The sequence below is a fragment of the Sphaeramia orbicularis genome, chromosome 4 (assembly GCF_902148855.1).
Source record: "Sphaeramia orbicularis chromosome 4, fSphaOr1.1, whole genome shotgun sequence".
Taxonomy (NCBI): Eukaryota; Metazoa; Chordata; class Actinopteri; order Kurtiformes; family Apogonidae; genus Sphaeramia; species Sphaeramia orbicularis.
Window position 1 is genome coordinate 50,101,494 of NC_043960.1, and position 18,172 is coordinate 50,119,665.

Here is an 18,172-nt window from a genome sequence, read left to right on the forward strand (position 1 = left end):
TCTGAAGTTTTACGATTATTATTGTTATTATTAGAGATCGACCGATGTGGGTTTTTCAGGGCAGATACCGATTATTAGTAGTTAGAGGAGGCCGATAACCGATATTTGGAGCAGATATTCATTTGCAGTAAAAGTGTAAAAATTGGTGTGAAAAATTTTGAATAATGCAAACACTGAACTTTGTTTAAATGCCTAAAGCATGTTTATTTAATCAAACAAATAGAAAATAATAGCTCCAGAAGTGCATGGATTTCCTAGACTCAGAAGCATCTCTTATAAAGTTGAATAAAAGCTTAAATAAAAAGCTCCCTGAAAATTTTCCACAGTAAATTAAGTAAAATTTAAATATAACTATGATGACTTATCTTTGTTTTAAGTTCAAACACAACAAAAATACAGGGAGACTCTTGTTAACTCTTGGGCCACATGCTGACATATGCTCAACTCATCATGCTTAATTTATTACAGCATTTGGGAAGACTTAAGTTGATTTCATTATTAAATTTTACATTTCACCATGCGATAGCAGGGACCCTGTCATTCAAAACTATGTTGCTACATTATTAATGATTAATATGACAAAAGCTACATAAAAAAGTCTAATAGTTGCTATGAGTGCAATTAAACTCCTGACAGAACATAAACAGCCTTTAGGGCTTTACACACAGTATTTAAAATATTCAACCATTTTGTTCAGATAAATCACCTCTGAATTTTACTCTGTCTCATCTTCACTTTAATTTTCAGATCATAGGACTAGAAAGCTCACAGCAATATTTGTAGTTGTGAGTTGTAGAGTTCTTCATGTGACTTTAACGCAAACACACACTATTACATTACATACCAACACAGTCTCATCCCAAATAGTCAGAAATCGACGCATGAGGCCAGAGCCCCGTAGCAGCACTATTTGACACGGGGGGGGGTTACCCCTTCCGCGTCGAAATCCGACGTCGGATTTCGACGCGGAAGGGGTACACACCGCGGAGAGGTGAAGTTTTCTCATGTGAGAAGCTCTGGAGAGAAAACACGTGTCAAAGGTAAACACAGAAAACTCTTCTGAAACTGTAATAAACATCCCTGTGCTCTACATCTCACAACTACTACTAATGTTTCAGAATAACGTCAGAGCAATGTAAATATTAGCGGCAGCTCTGCTAACACATATTACCTCCCGACATGTGTATGAATTAGACTGCTGATAATATGGAGATGGAAACAGTCTGTGATAGAAAAGCATGTGTGTGTGATTGAGAGTGCGTAAAAAACTCAGTTCACTTGTTTTAGGGAAGCACTAGGGAAGCACGCTAAGGTGGAGGCTGATGAGCTTCTACCAGAACATTATTTCATCAATCTGGCTCTAAACGCTCTGCACACTATGTATTAGTAATGGGGAAAAATGTATGTAGAACACAGTCTCATCCCAAGTCAGTCCCAGTCTGTGAGTGTGTGAGGACAGCTTCCGCGTCAACCAATCAGAGGGCGCGGACTGGATAGTGCAGGAGACAGTAGGCAGGAGAGACAGAGCGAGAGAGAGACAGAGGGAGGGGGGTGGGGGGGGCTGCATCTGAGCTGAAATAACCCAGTTTTAAATTGATTTCTTAATATCGGCCCGTCAGATTAAAAAAAAAGGCCGATACCGATATACGTCAAATTGCCAAATATCGGCGCCGATAATTGGCCCGACCGATAATCAGTTGACCTCTAAGTTATTATTGATGTTATTGGTTACTTAGCAACATTCTAACAAAAAAAGGTAGACCATTATTGTTTGTTTGTTTTTTTTGTGGGGGGGGCACCTTAATGCAACTGTGCTTAGGGCATCCAAATGGTTAGCAGCAGTCCTGACAATTTCATTCTGTTACAGTTCATATTTGTGTATACCATTATGCTACAGCTCAAAAACAAGACATTGAGACAAACTGCAGTTAATATTAAAAAAATATCATTTCATTGTTCTAATAAAGATAAAAACTCAAAACTGGTCATAAAACATACAACAGAGCTTTAGTTTTTTTTATGCAAATCCGATGGCTGTAGCAGCAGCGACTGGTTTTTCTCCATGTCACATCAGTTCTAAAATAAGATCACAGGACAGGCCTCATGTCAAACTTCAAACTGGATTGTCCACCACTGGGCACATGTAGAAAACCTTCACAACACACACACACACACACACACACGCGCGCGCACACACACACACACACACACACACACACACACACACACAGAGTCTTCCTCTGGTTTTATCTATTAGCTCCCCTGATCCCTCCTTCCTCACCCTGCAGAGACATTTATAATCTTTTATCTCACACAGAGCTGTGAAAACTCCCACCTGTCGGTTCTTTCGGCAGATCAGGCTGAGTCTGATACAGTCTGTTTCATTCCAGCTTGTCATATTCTCAATAACCCTGGAGATGAATACTCATTTTCCCTCCATCTCTTGTCAAACTGATGTGTTTTCGAGCTTAGGGCAGTTCACACTACTCTGTCCTTTACAGAGGGCCCTGAAAACCTGACTGAAGAAAGGTGCTCTATGAAGTTACATTATTGTTATATGAATATTAAGAAATGGTTCTTTATCATAGCCTTCATCACTGTGGTTAAAAACACAGCTGGTTATACATACAATAATAATAATAATAATAATAATAATAATAATAATAATAATAATAATAATAATAATAATAATACTAAGATGAAGAAGATGAGTAAGAAGATGAAGAAGAAGAATTAAAACCAAACCACAAGCGGTGTTAAGGCCCTCGCCCTCCTGCCTGACCACCCCACGTGACCACCAAGGCCACCCAACAGTGAGAGGACACCGTATTGTGCACTTGATCCGACATTCAGCGAGACACACACACACTTTTATACTTCCAAAAACGACCGCTTTGTCGTGAGTTCATCACAGCCACGCCCAACATCTGATCAAAAATGTAATTCATAAATTTTGATCACACATGTGTAGGGGATTTTCACCATGCTTGGTGCAAATTGGATGAAAACCCTAGGAAGAGATGATGAAAGTATGTGGGGTGTGATTTTATAGGTCCACACTTCCACCCAATATTGCCAAATTCCTGTTGGGTTTGGGGCAGGGCCATAATGTAATTTTTTACTTGTCCCTATGACTGTACCAAGTTTCATTTTTCTACATGGAAAAAATTTGGGTAGGGCTCCCATCCACGTAATGTGTTTTGATTTTGAAGGGGCGTGGCTGAGTCATTTGGCAAAATTGTTTTTTGGCAACTTCAAATAAAATTCATTTTCACCGGGCTTGAATTGTTGGTCAAATAAAACTGACTTTTTGTTAATGTTCAGGGGGTCACATTTGTATGCAAAGTGGGACAGAATAATAATAATAATAATAATTATAATAATAATAATAATAATAATAATAACGGAACCATGCGATTTTAATAGGCCCTCGCCAGCTAGTGCCTGTGTGGCTTGAGCCTAATAATAATAATAATAATAGTAATAATAATAATAATAATAATAGTAATAATAATAATAATAATAATACCTGAGCTGCTGACTGAGGAGCTGATAGTAAGAGATGTTTTGTCAAAAGCCTGAAACTACTTTAGTTTTGCCTACTGAACCAAACGACTAGTCTCAATCATATGTCTCAAACTCCTCCACAGTTTGTCAAAGCTTTTGTCTAGCATGTTTTTTCTGTAGCTCTTTGTCTTGTAGGACACAGTAGATACAATTATTTGGTGGATCTGCTTCCATCACACTTATTCACATTTCCTTTTGTCCGTACATATTGCACCACTACCTACACTTTGAAACTTCTTTGATGAATCTGATGAATAAGTACCAGCAGAAGTTTGTGTCACTATTCAGTATGGGGTTTCAAAACTGGAAATACTGACTTTGAGGGAATTTAAAGCGCAAAAGTTAATTTAAAAAAAACAAAAAAAAAAAAACCTCCTAGATGTTTAACGGTTGGTTTGATGTTTATATTTATTGCTCATTGTATGAAGGTAGATTTGTTTTATTATTCAGTCAAAAGGAAAGTTGCCTAAACCCAAAAAAAAAAAGATTAAAAAAAAAACAAAAAACTTCACTTTAATCAAAAAACCCTTTTCAATCAAAAAAAAGTGTTTGAATGTAAAAAAAATATTTGAGACCCAAAAAACTGCATTTGAACACTTTTTTTCTTTAACTGAAAATGTTTTTCCATTGAAGTTATTTGTTAACTAAAAATATTTTGTTTTGATTGAAGTCATCTTTGTTATATTTGGGCCATATTACGGGTAGGATAGTTGTGTCTATTATTCAATTTAAAAAAAAAAAAAAAAAAAAAAAAAATCAGAGCCAAAAAAAATGTTTTAAAAAAAAAAACTAAAAAAAAAAAAAACCTTCACTTCAATAAAAAAAAAAAAAAAAAAAACATTTTTAATTAAAGAGAGAAGTGTTTGAATGCAAAAAAATTTAAGACCCCAAAAATTGCACTGAATAATTTTTTTCTTTCAAGTGAAAAAAACTTTTGAAGTCCTTTTTTTGGAAACATTTTAACACAAACATCTGACAGTGGGTGGATGCTTCCCCATTGGTCAGACATGTTTGAGTGACAAGTGTCTACACCAATGACATTTAACAAAGGAATGTCCTTCTAGAATGAGGAAGTACCCACTTGGCAATGTTCAGGTGACACTTGTCACTCTGTCACGCAAGCACGTCTGACCAATGGGGAAGCATCCTCCCACTGTGGGATGTTTGTGTCAAAATGTTTCAATCAAAAAAAAAAAAAAAAAAAAAAAAAAGAAACTTTTTATTTAATTAAAAATGTTTTTTTTATTGAAGTGAATTTTTTCTTTGATTGAAAATATTTTTTTTTGGTCAAAGTGATATTTTGTGGGGGGACTGAATAATAAAGACACAACTATCCTACCCCTAATATGGCTCAAAAATAAAAGATGACCTGAGTCAAAAAACTATTTTCCATCAAAAATTCACTCACTTCAATGAAAAATACAAACTTTTCAAAAGAAAAAAAGTGTTCAAATGCAACTTTTTGGATCTCAAATATTTAATGTATTCAAACACGTTTTTTCTTTGAGTGAGAAAGGTTTTTTTGATTAAAACCCCTTTTTTTTGGTTAAGGCAACTTTCCTTTTGATTGATTAATGAAGAAACAAATATACCTTCATATCATTGAATTTGACTTTGCTGTTCAGTGATTCAAGAATATCCATTCAAGTATCTATTACTTTGACTTGGATGTTCTGCTCTAGAAGTGGTCAGTTTCTAATGAAGTGAAAGTTAATTTCAAAGATGTGTATTCTGTATAAAAGCCAATGGTGCCTGACCTAGACCTCTGATGGAAACTTATAGATATAATCATCAAAAGATCTGAAATGTAGATTAAAGACATTCGCTGAAGTCAAGGAGACTTCGGTGTACTACTTTAGGTGCCCCAGCGTCCATGTTTAAACACCATGAGACACCTGACCTTTTCTAACCAATGAACAGTTTTAAAACACTGACTCGTTACGACAGTCTGTTAGCAGCCTGCCTACTGATCTCACCCTAGTAACGAGCACAGACCTGATTCCTGATTGTCTACCTTGCTGTTGTCACTGACAGAGGTCTTGTGTTGCAAACTCTGACTCTGTAATTACCAGCACCGCTCACATTCCTCCTGCTCTCTAAACCAGGACTCCACCATGTTTATCCAACACCCAGCAGTCACAGTAAGCTAATATGTAACTGTAATTACTGGCAACCCTAAAAACAACCAGGGCTTTTAAACAAATGTCTAGTGTGTGGTTCAGCCTGACAGTCACCTGAGGGTGCTGAATTGAGAAGACATCCTTGTTGTGAGCTCACATATAATATACATATTCATATATCTTACTGACAATAAGCGTACGATGAATAGCACATGTAACTGACGTTTGTTTGTGTTAGCTTAAGGAAACTACAATTACTCACCACAGAAACTTCAGAGTCAGTGCATCTCTTCAGGCAGAGAGGTACTTCCATGTGCTGACAAAGGCAGTGGGAATGAGAGAGTAGGGAACACTGGTCACACTGTCCCAAGAGTCTGATGACGGATCGTAACAGTCCAGTGTCTTACATCTCTGAGCCCCAAAGTACCCGCCCACCACATACAGTCTGTTTCCTGATGCCACTGCATGGCAGCTGATTCTCTTGGCCGTCACATCACCGAACTTGGACCACTGGTACGTCTCACTGTTGAACTGATACGCAGAGCTGGCTGAAAATTCAGTGTCACCTCCGATAACCACCACATGGTTGCCAACCACAGCAGCGGCTGTGTAACGCCACAGCTGTGGGCAGGCGGCGGGGACAGACCACCGGTTCTGACAAGGATCAAAGCACTGCACCTTGGGGTATTTGTCTCTATTGACACTGGTGCCTCCAAAAGCAAAAAGTTTATTTTTGGCACCAACCACGGCAGCGTTGCTCACTCCTTCTCTGAGCGGAGCCACCAGAGCCCATTTGTTGGTCTGAGGGTCGTACTGCTCCACCTGTTTGAGAGATACAGATGGAGAGGCAGGGAAGGATCCTGCAAGGGAAGTATGTCCACCAACAACGTAGAGCATGTGGTCAAGTTCCGCTGACCCATGTCCAAACCTGGCCACCAGCATTGGAGCAGCTTTGGACCACTCGTCATGTAACGTGTCATAGACCCAGACATCTTTTGAGGCTCCGTTCTCTGAGCCACGCCCTCCAGTAACATAAACCTGAGACACAACCAGAGAAATCACATCATGAGTATATCCACATAACATTTATTTTAAAAATGCACATCCAAATATACATCAAATACTGTGCATACCTTGCAACCAATCGCACAGGCGCTGCATTCTTTCCTGGGGCTGGGGATGTCCGTTTTGGGTGTGATCTCCTTGGTCTTGTTGTCAATCATGTACACTTTATCACACATGAATGTTTGTCCTCCCAGCAGCAGCAGGGCCTGGCTGACCTTTCTGGGTCGAGCACAGAATCCTGTTACAATCCCATCATTCTGGAGAATCCTCATCTTGCACCGTACAGCGTCTTCAACAATCTCCCGGCCCACTTTGTGGCACATGACCAACTCCTCCGAGGCTACGTTCTTCAACAGATATGTCTCTGGGAGCAGCGCCAGGCGAACGCAGCTCAGCAGCTCTGGCAGCTCGCTATGCCTTTGCTCCATGTCAGCCTTGACCCAGTCAATTACAGCCTCGTACACCAGGCTCTCATCCTCAACCTCTAGTTCCTCACTAAGGATCAGCTCTTGGACTTTGTCTCTAGGGAGACTGAGGAAGTCCTCTGTCCTAAAGAGGGTTGCAAAGTTTGCCAGACACATCCTCCATGACAGCTCATACAGTCTCTGACACTGGTGTGCATCGGACAGCAGCATCATTCCCAAACAGTTCGAATGGTGGAGGTTTTTCTCTAGAAACTCTGCTGCTGCGTCCCTGATATCATGAAATTGAAGCATGTCTCCAGCTTCAAGGAGTGACTCTGCATTTTCTTCATTGATAATAACACGGGCCGAGTAGGCATAGTCAAGCAGGAGCTCCAGCACCTCCGGGTGGAGGGAGTCATGGAAGTTGACCTCTGCGTCACGACTCTCCCTGAGCCCACCACTGAACATGGCCTCAAAATATCTGCTACAGGAGGCCAGGACTGCCCGGTGGCAAGGGAAGGAATGACTGCCAGCCTTCAGGACAACATCAGTGAAGACATTTCGTTTGCGCAGCAGATTGAGTTGGGTCAACAGGCTGTCGGCGTGGGACGTCTTGTGAAACAGCTGGATATTCATGGAGCCTGAACTAGAGCGAGACTTTCTGTTTTCGTGGTTACTGACGGACATCTTAACTCAGACCTGGAAATGAGGGATAGGTTGAAGTTAAATAACATGAGAACACCAGTTCATCAGTTTAATACAATGCAATTTACGGTAAGAGTTTAGGAGAGGACTTTATGAACCCTTCTTTTGATGTGAACTTTACTCCTCCTATTTCGTGATTCAACAAAACACTGCATGCTAGTAGCTGATGAATGAGCTGTTCAGAAATAAAAGACCCGATAGCAGTCCAGTGGATTACAGTAGAAACGGACTTCAGACTGAGGGGCCGTTTACACGGCGTCGGATTCAGTCGACTCCGGAAAGATTTCATTGCGGATTAGCCTTCTGTTAACATGGAAACGGTGCCTAGAGTGCCTGAATCCGGAAACTTTTGATACCAGGGTCCAGGGTGGAATGTTATCGATACGCTCCGCATTTCAGCTCCGTGTTAACGCGAGTCGGAGCGTTCCGGGGTAAAATATGACGTCACCGCATGCGCGCGCAGCCAAGAACCGCCAGTTAACCCACTCCAGGCCAGTTGGTGGCGGTAATGCACCTCCAAGCTGGTCTGCCAGCCTCTATGACACAATAAAGCTGCAGAAAAAGAAGAAACAACCACAACAACAATTGCCGGTTTCAGAACAACATACGTGCTGCTAACTGTGCTCAGCTCGTCTGTCCAGACAAAGAAGTCCTGCGTCTTTGTACGACCACTCGCCATTGTTGTTTGTAAATAGTGTTGTCCGCCTCTTCTTCTTCTTCTCCTCATTTAAAGGCTGTCTAAACCGGAAATCGTTTGTGCGCAGGCGCATGTTTTACCGCCACTGTTTCACTACAGCTCTACATCGCCAGCTACTGGTCTGGCATGGCCACTACAGTGTATTCAGCCGTCCTCGCGGACTCATGTTAACGCAGATCGTTATCATAGCGGCTTCGTCTTAAAGCGGAATGATTTTATAACGCAAAGGAGAAATCTTTACGGAGTGTTGCCGTGTAAACGTACCCTGAGAAAGATGAAAGGGAACGAGGATAAGAAACACTCCCACAGAACACCCACAAGTTCATACCGTGTGCCACATTTTCACTAGAAAACATATGTCAATGTCTGTAAATATCTAACCCAGAAAACAACAACCAGCAGAACTATACAAACCAGCTCTTTACATAAACTGGTGTAATTAATGATCATCAGCAGAGCAACATCTGGGTGTGGGTGTGCTATCCTACATCACATCTTTCCACCCCTATACATGTTTCAGGGTTGAGTCACCACCAACTAGAGCGAGAGTCAAGAAATTCCTGCCAGCTTGTTCTGCTTCTTGCTGGCTCACATGGTGTCAAAGGCAAAAGCTTTCAAGCCCACATAAGATCTGACACCTCAGACCAGCTTCTTAAGGATAAAATTATGTAACCGCTGTGCACTAAATCTGTCTTTTCCTCCATTTGTTTCCTTTGGGATCAGCTACAGTGGAGGCTTATTGCAGCCATTGCCTTGTGCTGCATGGATTATTTTGGATTACTAATGTTTATGGTAAATTTAATAGAACTATGAATATGGCGCATTCAAAGAAAACTGTTTTCTATGTAGGAAAAACACTTGATTAGTAAAATTACCAGCTTGGAATAACAGGCATGACCCAGCTGATTAACATGGACTTTGCACAACTTGAAAACATCCAAATAAATATGTTCGGCTCAGTAGCCTCCATTGTTTCACAGCAGATGCATTAATTCAGTCCGTCTGAAGAGGAGAGGGACGTGGTATTTCCGAGGCTCATCGTGGAATCCAAATCGTTTAAGTGTAGTAAATGTGAAACTACGGTCAGCAGTTCTGCGTACGCTCAACTTTCCTCTCCCAAGTTAAGAAGCTGTAAACTAGTCCCACTTCCACAGCAGAGGTATCGAAACACCCGAGGACCAGCGGATAAAGAAACTCCTCACAGTTCGGAAGTTACAGGAAAGTCAAACATGTAAGTATGACTGGCGAATGGTTCATGTAGAAAGGTTTGGATGGGGGTTTTAAATTCTTACCTTGATCGCAGCAAAGCCCAATTCCTTTATCTTGGCTGCAATTTGTTCCGTCGTTGGAACAGTTTGAGTCGCGGCACAGTTTAGAGAAATGTGCTCCCCGAATCAAAAACCGTCTCAAGTCCTAAACATGTGCGTAAAAGTAGAGCCATTTGTCCGTGCGTCGTCGTCGTCCGCTTTGAGTTTTCAGACGTGGAACAATGGCAACAAAGTTTTAACACTGGATTTGATTGTCGGAGAGCCACGCAGCCGTGGAGACTGATAGCAGAGCGAAGAAAAAAAAGCCGAGGCAGCGGTTAGTGTGGAGCTGGCTCCTCCTTCTGCTCCGGCCTTTGACCAATGGGCTGCGCACCAGCGGCGCACGGGCTGCACTTTATTCTCTGGCCAACTTCTAAGTCCGGAAACTCAATTAATGTCACATATCGTTTCATACACAGTCACGTGTCAGGGAGTTTCACCTGCCGGTAATAAAGAAGACGTTAATGGTCAATATCCTAAAAGAAAAATATATTTCCAGATTCACCGCATTTAAGGCCCCATCCAAACAACCTGCGGAGGTGACCACAGGGGTGGGGTGGGGTGGGGGAGTGGGGGGAGCACAACATTTCCTGCATTCTGGTGAATTTTTACGCATTAAATTTCAGGCTTTCCCCCCGTCAGTTTATGGTGTAAATGTCTTTACTTGTGTAAAAGAAAACAGTATTTCTTACCATTCACATTGTGTTACACAGACTGACCAAAATAGTACCTACATGGGTTTAACCCCAAAACACTCAAGTATTTCCAAATCAATTTTTATGTCTTTCCCAAGCGGTTTATCATAATTTGTTATACTATTATCCTCTGTATTTTGCATTATCTCAGTGAAAATCAGATAATTTTCTATATTTAATTCTCTGATTATATACATGTTAATAAAAAATAAATAAATTAATTAATTAATTTTAAAAAACTGAAGGAAAAGTGACCTTTTCAGCAAAGGTATCCATAACTGAATGTAAAAACAAACATCTCCATCCACTGTCATTAATCAAACTCCATGGGTTTTACAGATGAATCAATGTTGTAGAAGATGACAGTGTTTCCATATTTACTATGATGCCTCTGAACATACAAATGGCTCATGTCGGATGACCATGAAAAGATGACAAACTGCATTTTACACCAATTATTTACACTTATTGATAGGATTAGTGGATTAACAGGTATGAAACATTTACATCAGTAGATGGTTTAGGTCGACAGTGGATGTTTGGGTCTTTAAGGGTTAACTCAGCAAACACTTCAGATTTTTCCAATGGATAATTACTGCAGTGATTAATTTGTTTCCTTAACTGTAACGGATGGAGGGGGAGCTTCTCATTTCTTAAACCACCATCAATTTGGTAGAGAGCATAAAGACTGGACTGTGTTTCAATGGTTAAAGTTCTTGTGGTCTGATGAGCCCAGATTGACCCTGTTCCAGTGGGATGGACACATCAGAGTGAAACCTGATTTAGACCATACCGCACATTTTTCTGCTGGTTGAAAAATCATTGCTGCCAAGTGTTATTGACACTTTTACTCACCTACATGTAAATTTGCCCTGATGAAGGCCTTGATGACTGAAACACATATGCATGTTTTTATTGTGACTGAAAGAAATGGTAAAGATTTCTAAATTTATCACCGTCGGAGAGCCTCAGTTTTCTTCAAAGGCAACTCCAAATAGTCAGATCCATAACTAACCCACTACGCTCACTGTTTGTGTTTTAATACTAGAATTCCTCTGTAAAACATTTAACATTCAATGTAGTTTAATGTACAGAAGTGTAACCCTGGTTGTGTAGACACCAGGGTCACAGAAAAGGTGAGTATTCTTCTTTGATATAACTTACATGATTTCTTATTCTACTACTATACTATAATGAATTAGATCAATCATGAGCATCTCCCCAGGCTCAGCTTTGTCTTCATTCAGTGCCAGCTCCACATAACTCATGCTCTTATCTCATATGATGGCAGGTTGAAGTCCCTTGAGGACCAAGAGATGGCTTCTGTCGCTGGATTCCTCGAATTTTCTTAAGGATTTAAGTACTCATGAGGTTTACAGGAATTTACCAATAATGTAACCTCGGTTCCAGGGAGCCTATCACAATAAGAATCAGGTCTGTCAGGGGTCACTGAAGTCAGAGAGTACTTTTCTTGCACATCAAAATGATTATTTTTTGAGAAAACACATTCAGTTATTTAAAAAAAAAAAAAAAATATATATATATATATATATATATATATATATATATATATATATATATATATATATATATATATATATATATATATATTAGACCATCTGTGATTTCCAGGAGAAATTCAGCATGATACTGGGCCAATGGGCCCTTTCAATATTCTGATCTTGGAATAGTAATGTTTTTCTTGGGGTTTTATAGTGATTATTTTAAATGTATCTTATTGCTTCATTGCATTTGTAAAGCAAACATTTAATGTGTCTTTGCTGCATTTGTGCCTAATATTTACACAGAAGAAAAACCTAGCATCTTAATAGGTCACATTTATGACAGCCATTGACTTTCCACTACTTTGTCACAGCAGAATAGGAATGCATATTACTGCTCTTATTAGTATAACAAAGTGCAGCACAAGTTCCACACACTAGTTCTTTGCCCAGACATGTCCACACCAACACTTCAGCAGGTGCAGGTAATTGAAACTGGCTGCACTAGTATCGCTCAACTTGGTTTCAAGACCTCATATTGTTTATTTGAACACAGACAACTAAGGACCTTACCTTCAATCTTTAATCAGATCTCAGGTCAAACAGAAGTAAATCTGGTCTGTATGACCACTTGCTTGGGTGCCCAATCAGACTTTTGAACTGGTTTATTGGAGAAAACATTTTGTTGTACTGTAGGTGTCGATAATAAGTTGTACTAAAGCTAATGGTGGCTCAGGAAGTGGAGTGGGTCATCCACAAATCAGAAGTTTAGTGACTGAATGCATGTTATCCAGTCTACATGTCCAAGTGTCCTTGAACAACACACTGGCCCTTAAGTTGCTCCCACATGATTCACAGATGTGTGGATGTGGGAATGTGACACATTGTAAAGCACGTTAAGCACCACTGAGGTCAAAAAGCACATTTACTATTTTGCCAACAAGACCAAAAATTGACTTGCTTAAATGATGTGTGACATTTATCAAGTCAGTAAGCTAGTGTTAAGTGTGAGCTCATGACCCCCGTACTCTCATGCTACTTCTGTCCAAATATGGTCACTTTCAACACCTATAAGCCTACACTGTAAAGGTCACATTCAAACTACTGGTTTCAGAACAGCAGTTCAGGAACCACTGGACCATGTCTGGCTCCTCTGTCCACTTCCTCATACAGTTTATGCAGAAGAGAATGTAATGCTGCCTTCAGGTGCTGTTGGGAAGATGATCTTTTCCAGTAGTGAATTTGAAATTACCGGTACGTTGTGTTCAAGTGCTTTTGTTGTCATAGTAAAATGCAAAAAGGCTAACACAATTTATGGTCACCTGCTACTTGGGTAAAACAGATTTGGACATATTCATTCATCTGAAAAAGCTTCTTTTTTTTTTTTTTTTTTGCAAATTATGTATACTATGAATGTGAGAAATCATCAGCTAACAGCAGCAAAACGTTAAAAGCATTGCTGATCATCATCCATGAATCTCTTGTTACTCTCTGTCATGTCAGTGGTGTAGTGGTCCCTGAAGTGGGTATACTCTAAATTTTTGGTTTCTTTTTTCTTTTTTTTTTTTTAAATCCAGAAAAATGCCGTTTTAGAAACAGTGACGTTTCAGACTCCTCTATTTACTTTACCCAAAAATCCATCAGTAGTATTTGCTCACTATTATAAAATTATCATGACTTGATCAGGAGCAGTTTGTAGGTATTACTGGTCACACAAGCAGCTGCATGAATGTCAAATATATTATCAATTGTCAATTATAACGTTAGCCTTTCATAACATCAGCCTACTTACATAGTTTAACATGTCTTCTCCTCTAGATGTGCAGTCACATGGGTAGTAGTTTAAAGCAGTGGCTGATTTGAACTTAAAAACTTACCTTAGTATTATGTATTCCATGAAAGTAAGCTCTCTCGATATGTGTCACTCATTTGAAAGACGTTAATTCTGCCTTTCTCGTTCACGTTTCCAATAATCGCGCATCTTTCAAAGAGACATGCAATGACCTGTCAATCAACTGGGGTGGCACTGGCACCTGAGGTGTCCAATCAGATTCCAGAGGTGGCCAGTGCTAGTTAACAATAAATTCCTCAGTGTGACCTGCCCTACTCTGCCTCTGATTGGGTCATCAGTCCTCATGCCTAAAGTTAACCAATCTAATCAGTGAAGGCACCTAGTACTAGCCAATTAGAGGCAGAGTAGGGTGGGTCATGGCTTCACTATCCTAGGGGAAAAAATGGGACATTTGGCTGCAGATATTACTGAATGGTGCGCATCGGGGATTTAGAAGTGGGTTTACACAATGCTGACTGAAAAATAAGTGGGTATACACCGTATACCCCCTAATACCCAGGACTACACCACTGCATCATGTTGAAAACATCAAAGGTTATTTTCATCTCGTGTGTCAAAATTTTGTCCCAGTTCTCCAGTGGAAAATATGATGTGTGGGGTGTTCAAGTGCAATTTTTGAGTTAGTAGGTAGTATTTACCAAAATTCCCGTAGCACTTGAAGGCAACATAGGAGTCAGTCATATTAAAAAAGACACTACTGACAAACATGAAAGACTGGATGGTTCAAGAAAATTTTAACATAAACTCTGGTCAGAAGTCACAAACGTAAATAGTCAGTCATCTTCTGAACCGCTATAGCCTCCAGAGGGTCATGGGAGCAGAGCCTATCCCAGCTACCTATGGGTGAAGGCAGGGTTCTCTCTGGATGCGTCGCCAGTTCATCTCAGGGCTGACATATAGATTTGAACAATGAATCACTGTCACATTCACGCCTATAGGCAATTTAGATAAACCAATCAACCTATTAGTTCTTGTCTTTGGATGGTGAGAGGAAACCAAAGAACCCAGAGAGAACTCACGCAAACATGGGGAGAACATGCAAACTCAACATAGAGAGGTCCCTGGTGTGGGAATCAAACCCAGAACATTCTTGCTGTGAGGTGACAGAACTAACCACTGAAATGATCCATAATTCCATAATTTGTCATAATTTTACATTTTCAGTCTTACATACCTTGAGTAACTATTGTCAATTTCAGTCGATTTCACTGTACCATATATTGGTGGGGAGTACCACTAGGTTCTATTTGTAAATAAAGTGTATTATAGTTTACAATTAAAATGTTGTTTGTTTCTTTTTTTTTTCACATATTTGCAAATTCCATGTATTGATTTTTGTAATAATTTAGATCATTTGCATTAAACATGGTATAAAAGTAACATTATAGCAGCAGGATTCCATTCTAGGCCGGCCTAGAATAGAATTCCATTCTGGGCCGGCCCGATTCTGAATTGGGCCAGATTCCGTTTTGGGCCTCGACATATATATATATATATATATATATATATATATATATATATATATATATGTGTGTGTGTGTATATATATATATATATATATATATATATATATATATATATATATATATATATATATATATATATATATATATATATATGTATATATATATATATATATATATATATATATATATACATACATACATATATATATGTATATATATATATATATATATATATATATATATATATATATATATTTATAGTATATTGAATATTTTATTTCAGTTCTTTTCCAGGAGTATCTCGTGTCACTTGAAAGTTTAGAGCGAAGGCACCACAACCTTGTCCAATGTTGTTTGACACCAATATTCAGCCTCGTGGGTAAATCATATTCTCATCCCCTTTGTTACTGGAGCGTCTCTTATAGCTCACTGGGCCAAAGGCTTTCATGCACACAAGTGTGCATGAAGGAAGGAAAGGAAAGGAAGGAAAGGAAATTAAGAATTTAAGAAGATTAGATTAATGAACTCATGATTGTAAACTAGGGTTAATTCACTTTGCTGCACTTTAACCCTAGCCCCCCCTTCATGGCTCTGCTGTGGCTTGAAGCCAAAATGGACTGATGCATTGCGTGTGTGTGTGTGTGTGTGTGTGTGTGTGTATGTGTGTGTATTTGCATATGCGTGGGTGCAAGTATTGTGTGAGTGGTCATTAATTCTTCTCAAGCATGGCACTCCACTAATCAGACCCCCTACAATTACTGTTCTGTGCTCCCCAAGTACTGAGACGAGCCACACGTTTCATAGACAGTAACTGTCACTCCAGACTCACTGTACTGCACATGCACATGCACAAGGCAGGTGGTCTTCTCAGTGAGGTCATTCTAAAACACAAGGAGAGGGGTCTATGGGGGGATCATCCTCACGCTGGGGACGTCAGCACCAAAACAATGCCGAAGTGTCTTATGACTTTCTATTTCTGTAGTTGGCCCTTGCTGTCAGTTTAGACTTAAATCTAACTTAAATGTGGAAGTATTTTCCTCATTTTTTTCCTAAGTGTTTTTATTCCTCTTTAGGCATAAAACAACAATGTGATTGAAATTTTTTATGAAGCTATTTTTCATGGAGTTACAAAAATGTCCATTCAGCTGGCCACCATGCGTTTAATATTTGAAGCAAAGATTAAAACTTATCATCGAAAAGTGATATACTGTTTGAAAAGTACAAAATAAAATCCTTTTTCATGCAGCTGACATTTTATCATACTCTAATACTAATTATTACTCACTTCATGGAGATAATATGCAAAAAAAGCCCAACATTTTGATTAGGAAAGTAGTTAATTACAGTCTAACATCAATTAGCAACAAATTTACCCCTATAACATGTTAGTGCAGATCAGGTTTATCAAGAACAGCAAAGTTACAGTAATGGTATAAATTACAGTGTATGGGATGATGCATAAGTGTCCACTGTGTCGGTTGATATGGTACTAAAACAATAAAACCCACAAATATACAAGAGAACAGCTGGAGAAGAACTGTCCACTGGAGTGACCAGTATGCATGAAAGGGTTAAATACACATGTGTAAGAAAGTGTCTTTGTGCAGAAACCATCAGAGAATATCTGACAGGACCTGAACAGAAGTGGCAAAAGTACAGAGATTCTGTACAGATGAGCATTTACCTGAAACTTTAAAAAGTAAAACTAGTGATTTGACTTCCATAGAAAACTGTTGTTTTATTGCTTGATATAGTATACCATATAAGTATAATCAAAATACGGTATGACAGCATGGTTTGGAGACTGAACATCCTAATCAGTGTTAGATCTCTACTTGCAGTTGGTTTTGTCATGTTTCATCTTTTATGCTCCTACATCTGTCATACTCGATGCTCTATACACCACAGGGTTTTTCCCGTATGTTACTGTCATTTTGAGTAGCATCTAAATCAAATCCAGGCATAATCACGTCAAAGCTAAGTAAAAAAAAACAGTGGTCCCAAGTGCACTTCAGCCAGTAGTGTTTTTAGGTTTACTGGATGTTCCAGATGCGGTTCCAATTTTTCTGCATACAGTATATGTGATAGTTAAAATGGGCTGAAATTATGAAATTACACTTTTTACAAGAAAAATGTTTGATTTTCTAACAGCAGATCTTCCAGACCGAACCCAAGCAGCAAATTTTTCCACAAACCAAGGCAGGCCAAAACTGTTATCATGATAAACCTTTTCATATCAATCAAATCATTATTTCTGTCATATTTAAAGGCTGAGTTTTATGACAGAAGCCAGATGGCTATTAGATTTTAGATTACTTTTAGTTTAATTTTATGATTTTTAATGCAGTCTAAGTTCCTACACAAGTAAAGCACGGATAACTGAAAAGTCTCCTTTAATTCTGTAAGAAAGTATCCTTTACATCCCACTTCTCACTATATTGTAGAGACTGGTTTATTCAGGTTAAAATTATGTTGTTTGAATGCAGAATCAGTTTTTCTTGTGGGATTGGAAGGAAATGAAACAAGACAAGAGAACAACAAAAATGTTTGTTATCACAAAGCTCCAAGTCTGTTTCCAGCTCTGTTTTCATGCAAAATCATATGCACGCCAAATAGTTTTAGTCCCCAGTTTTGACCTACAGAATGATGAGGATTTTTACAAAATAATATTGAGTGCTGTATATCGCCACCATGTGGCAAGAACACATTGGTGTGTGGATGTACTTCTGTTTTTAAAACACTTCATGTTTTTAGATAAAATAAATTAAATTGTGGGTCAAAGACCTCTGGTT

General features: G+C 39.1%; 1 protein-coding gene across 2 annotated transcripts in view; it reads right to left on the bottom strand.

The window, feature by feature from the left end:
• The window catches only part of enc3 (ectodermal-neural cortex 3), a 52,202-nt gene extending 42,081 nt beyond the window's left edge, over positions 1-10,121 (bottom strand). For both annotated transcript variants that reach the window (XM_030132090.1, XM_030132089.1), the window contains exons 1-3: positions 9,851-10,121; positions 6,821-7,855; positions 5,950-6,725 (exon numbers count right to left, since the gene is read on the bottom strand). In XM_030132090.1, coding sequence (XP_029987950.1) covers positions 5,979-6,725; positions 6,821-7,843 — 1,770 coding nt within the window. In that variant the 5' untranslated portion in view covers positions 7,844-7,855; positions 9,851-10,121 and the 3' untranslated portion in view covers positions 5,950-5,978. The remainder of the gene's footprint in view (positions 1-5,949; positions 6,726-6,820; positions 7,856-9,850) is intronic.
• Between the last annotated feature and the right edge of the window lie 8,051 nt (positions 10,122-18,172).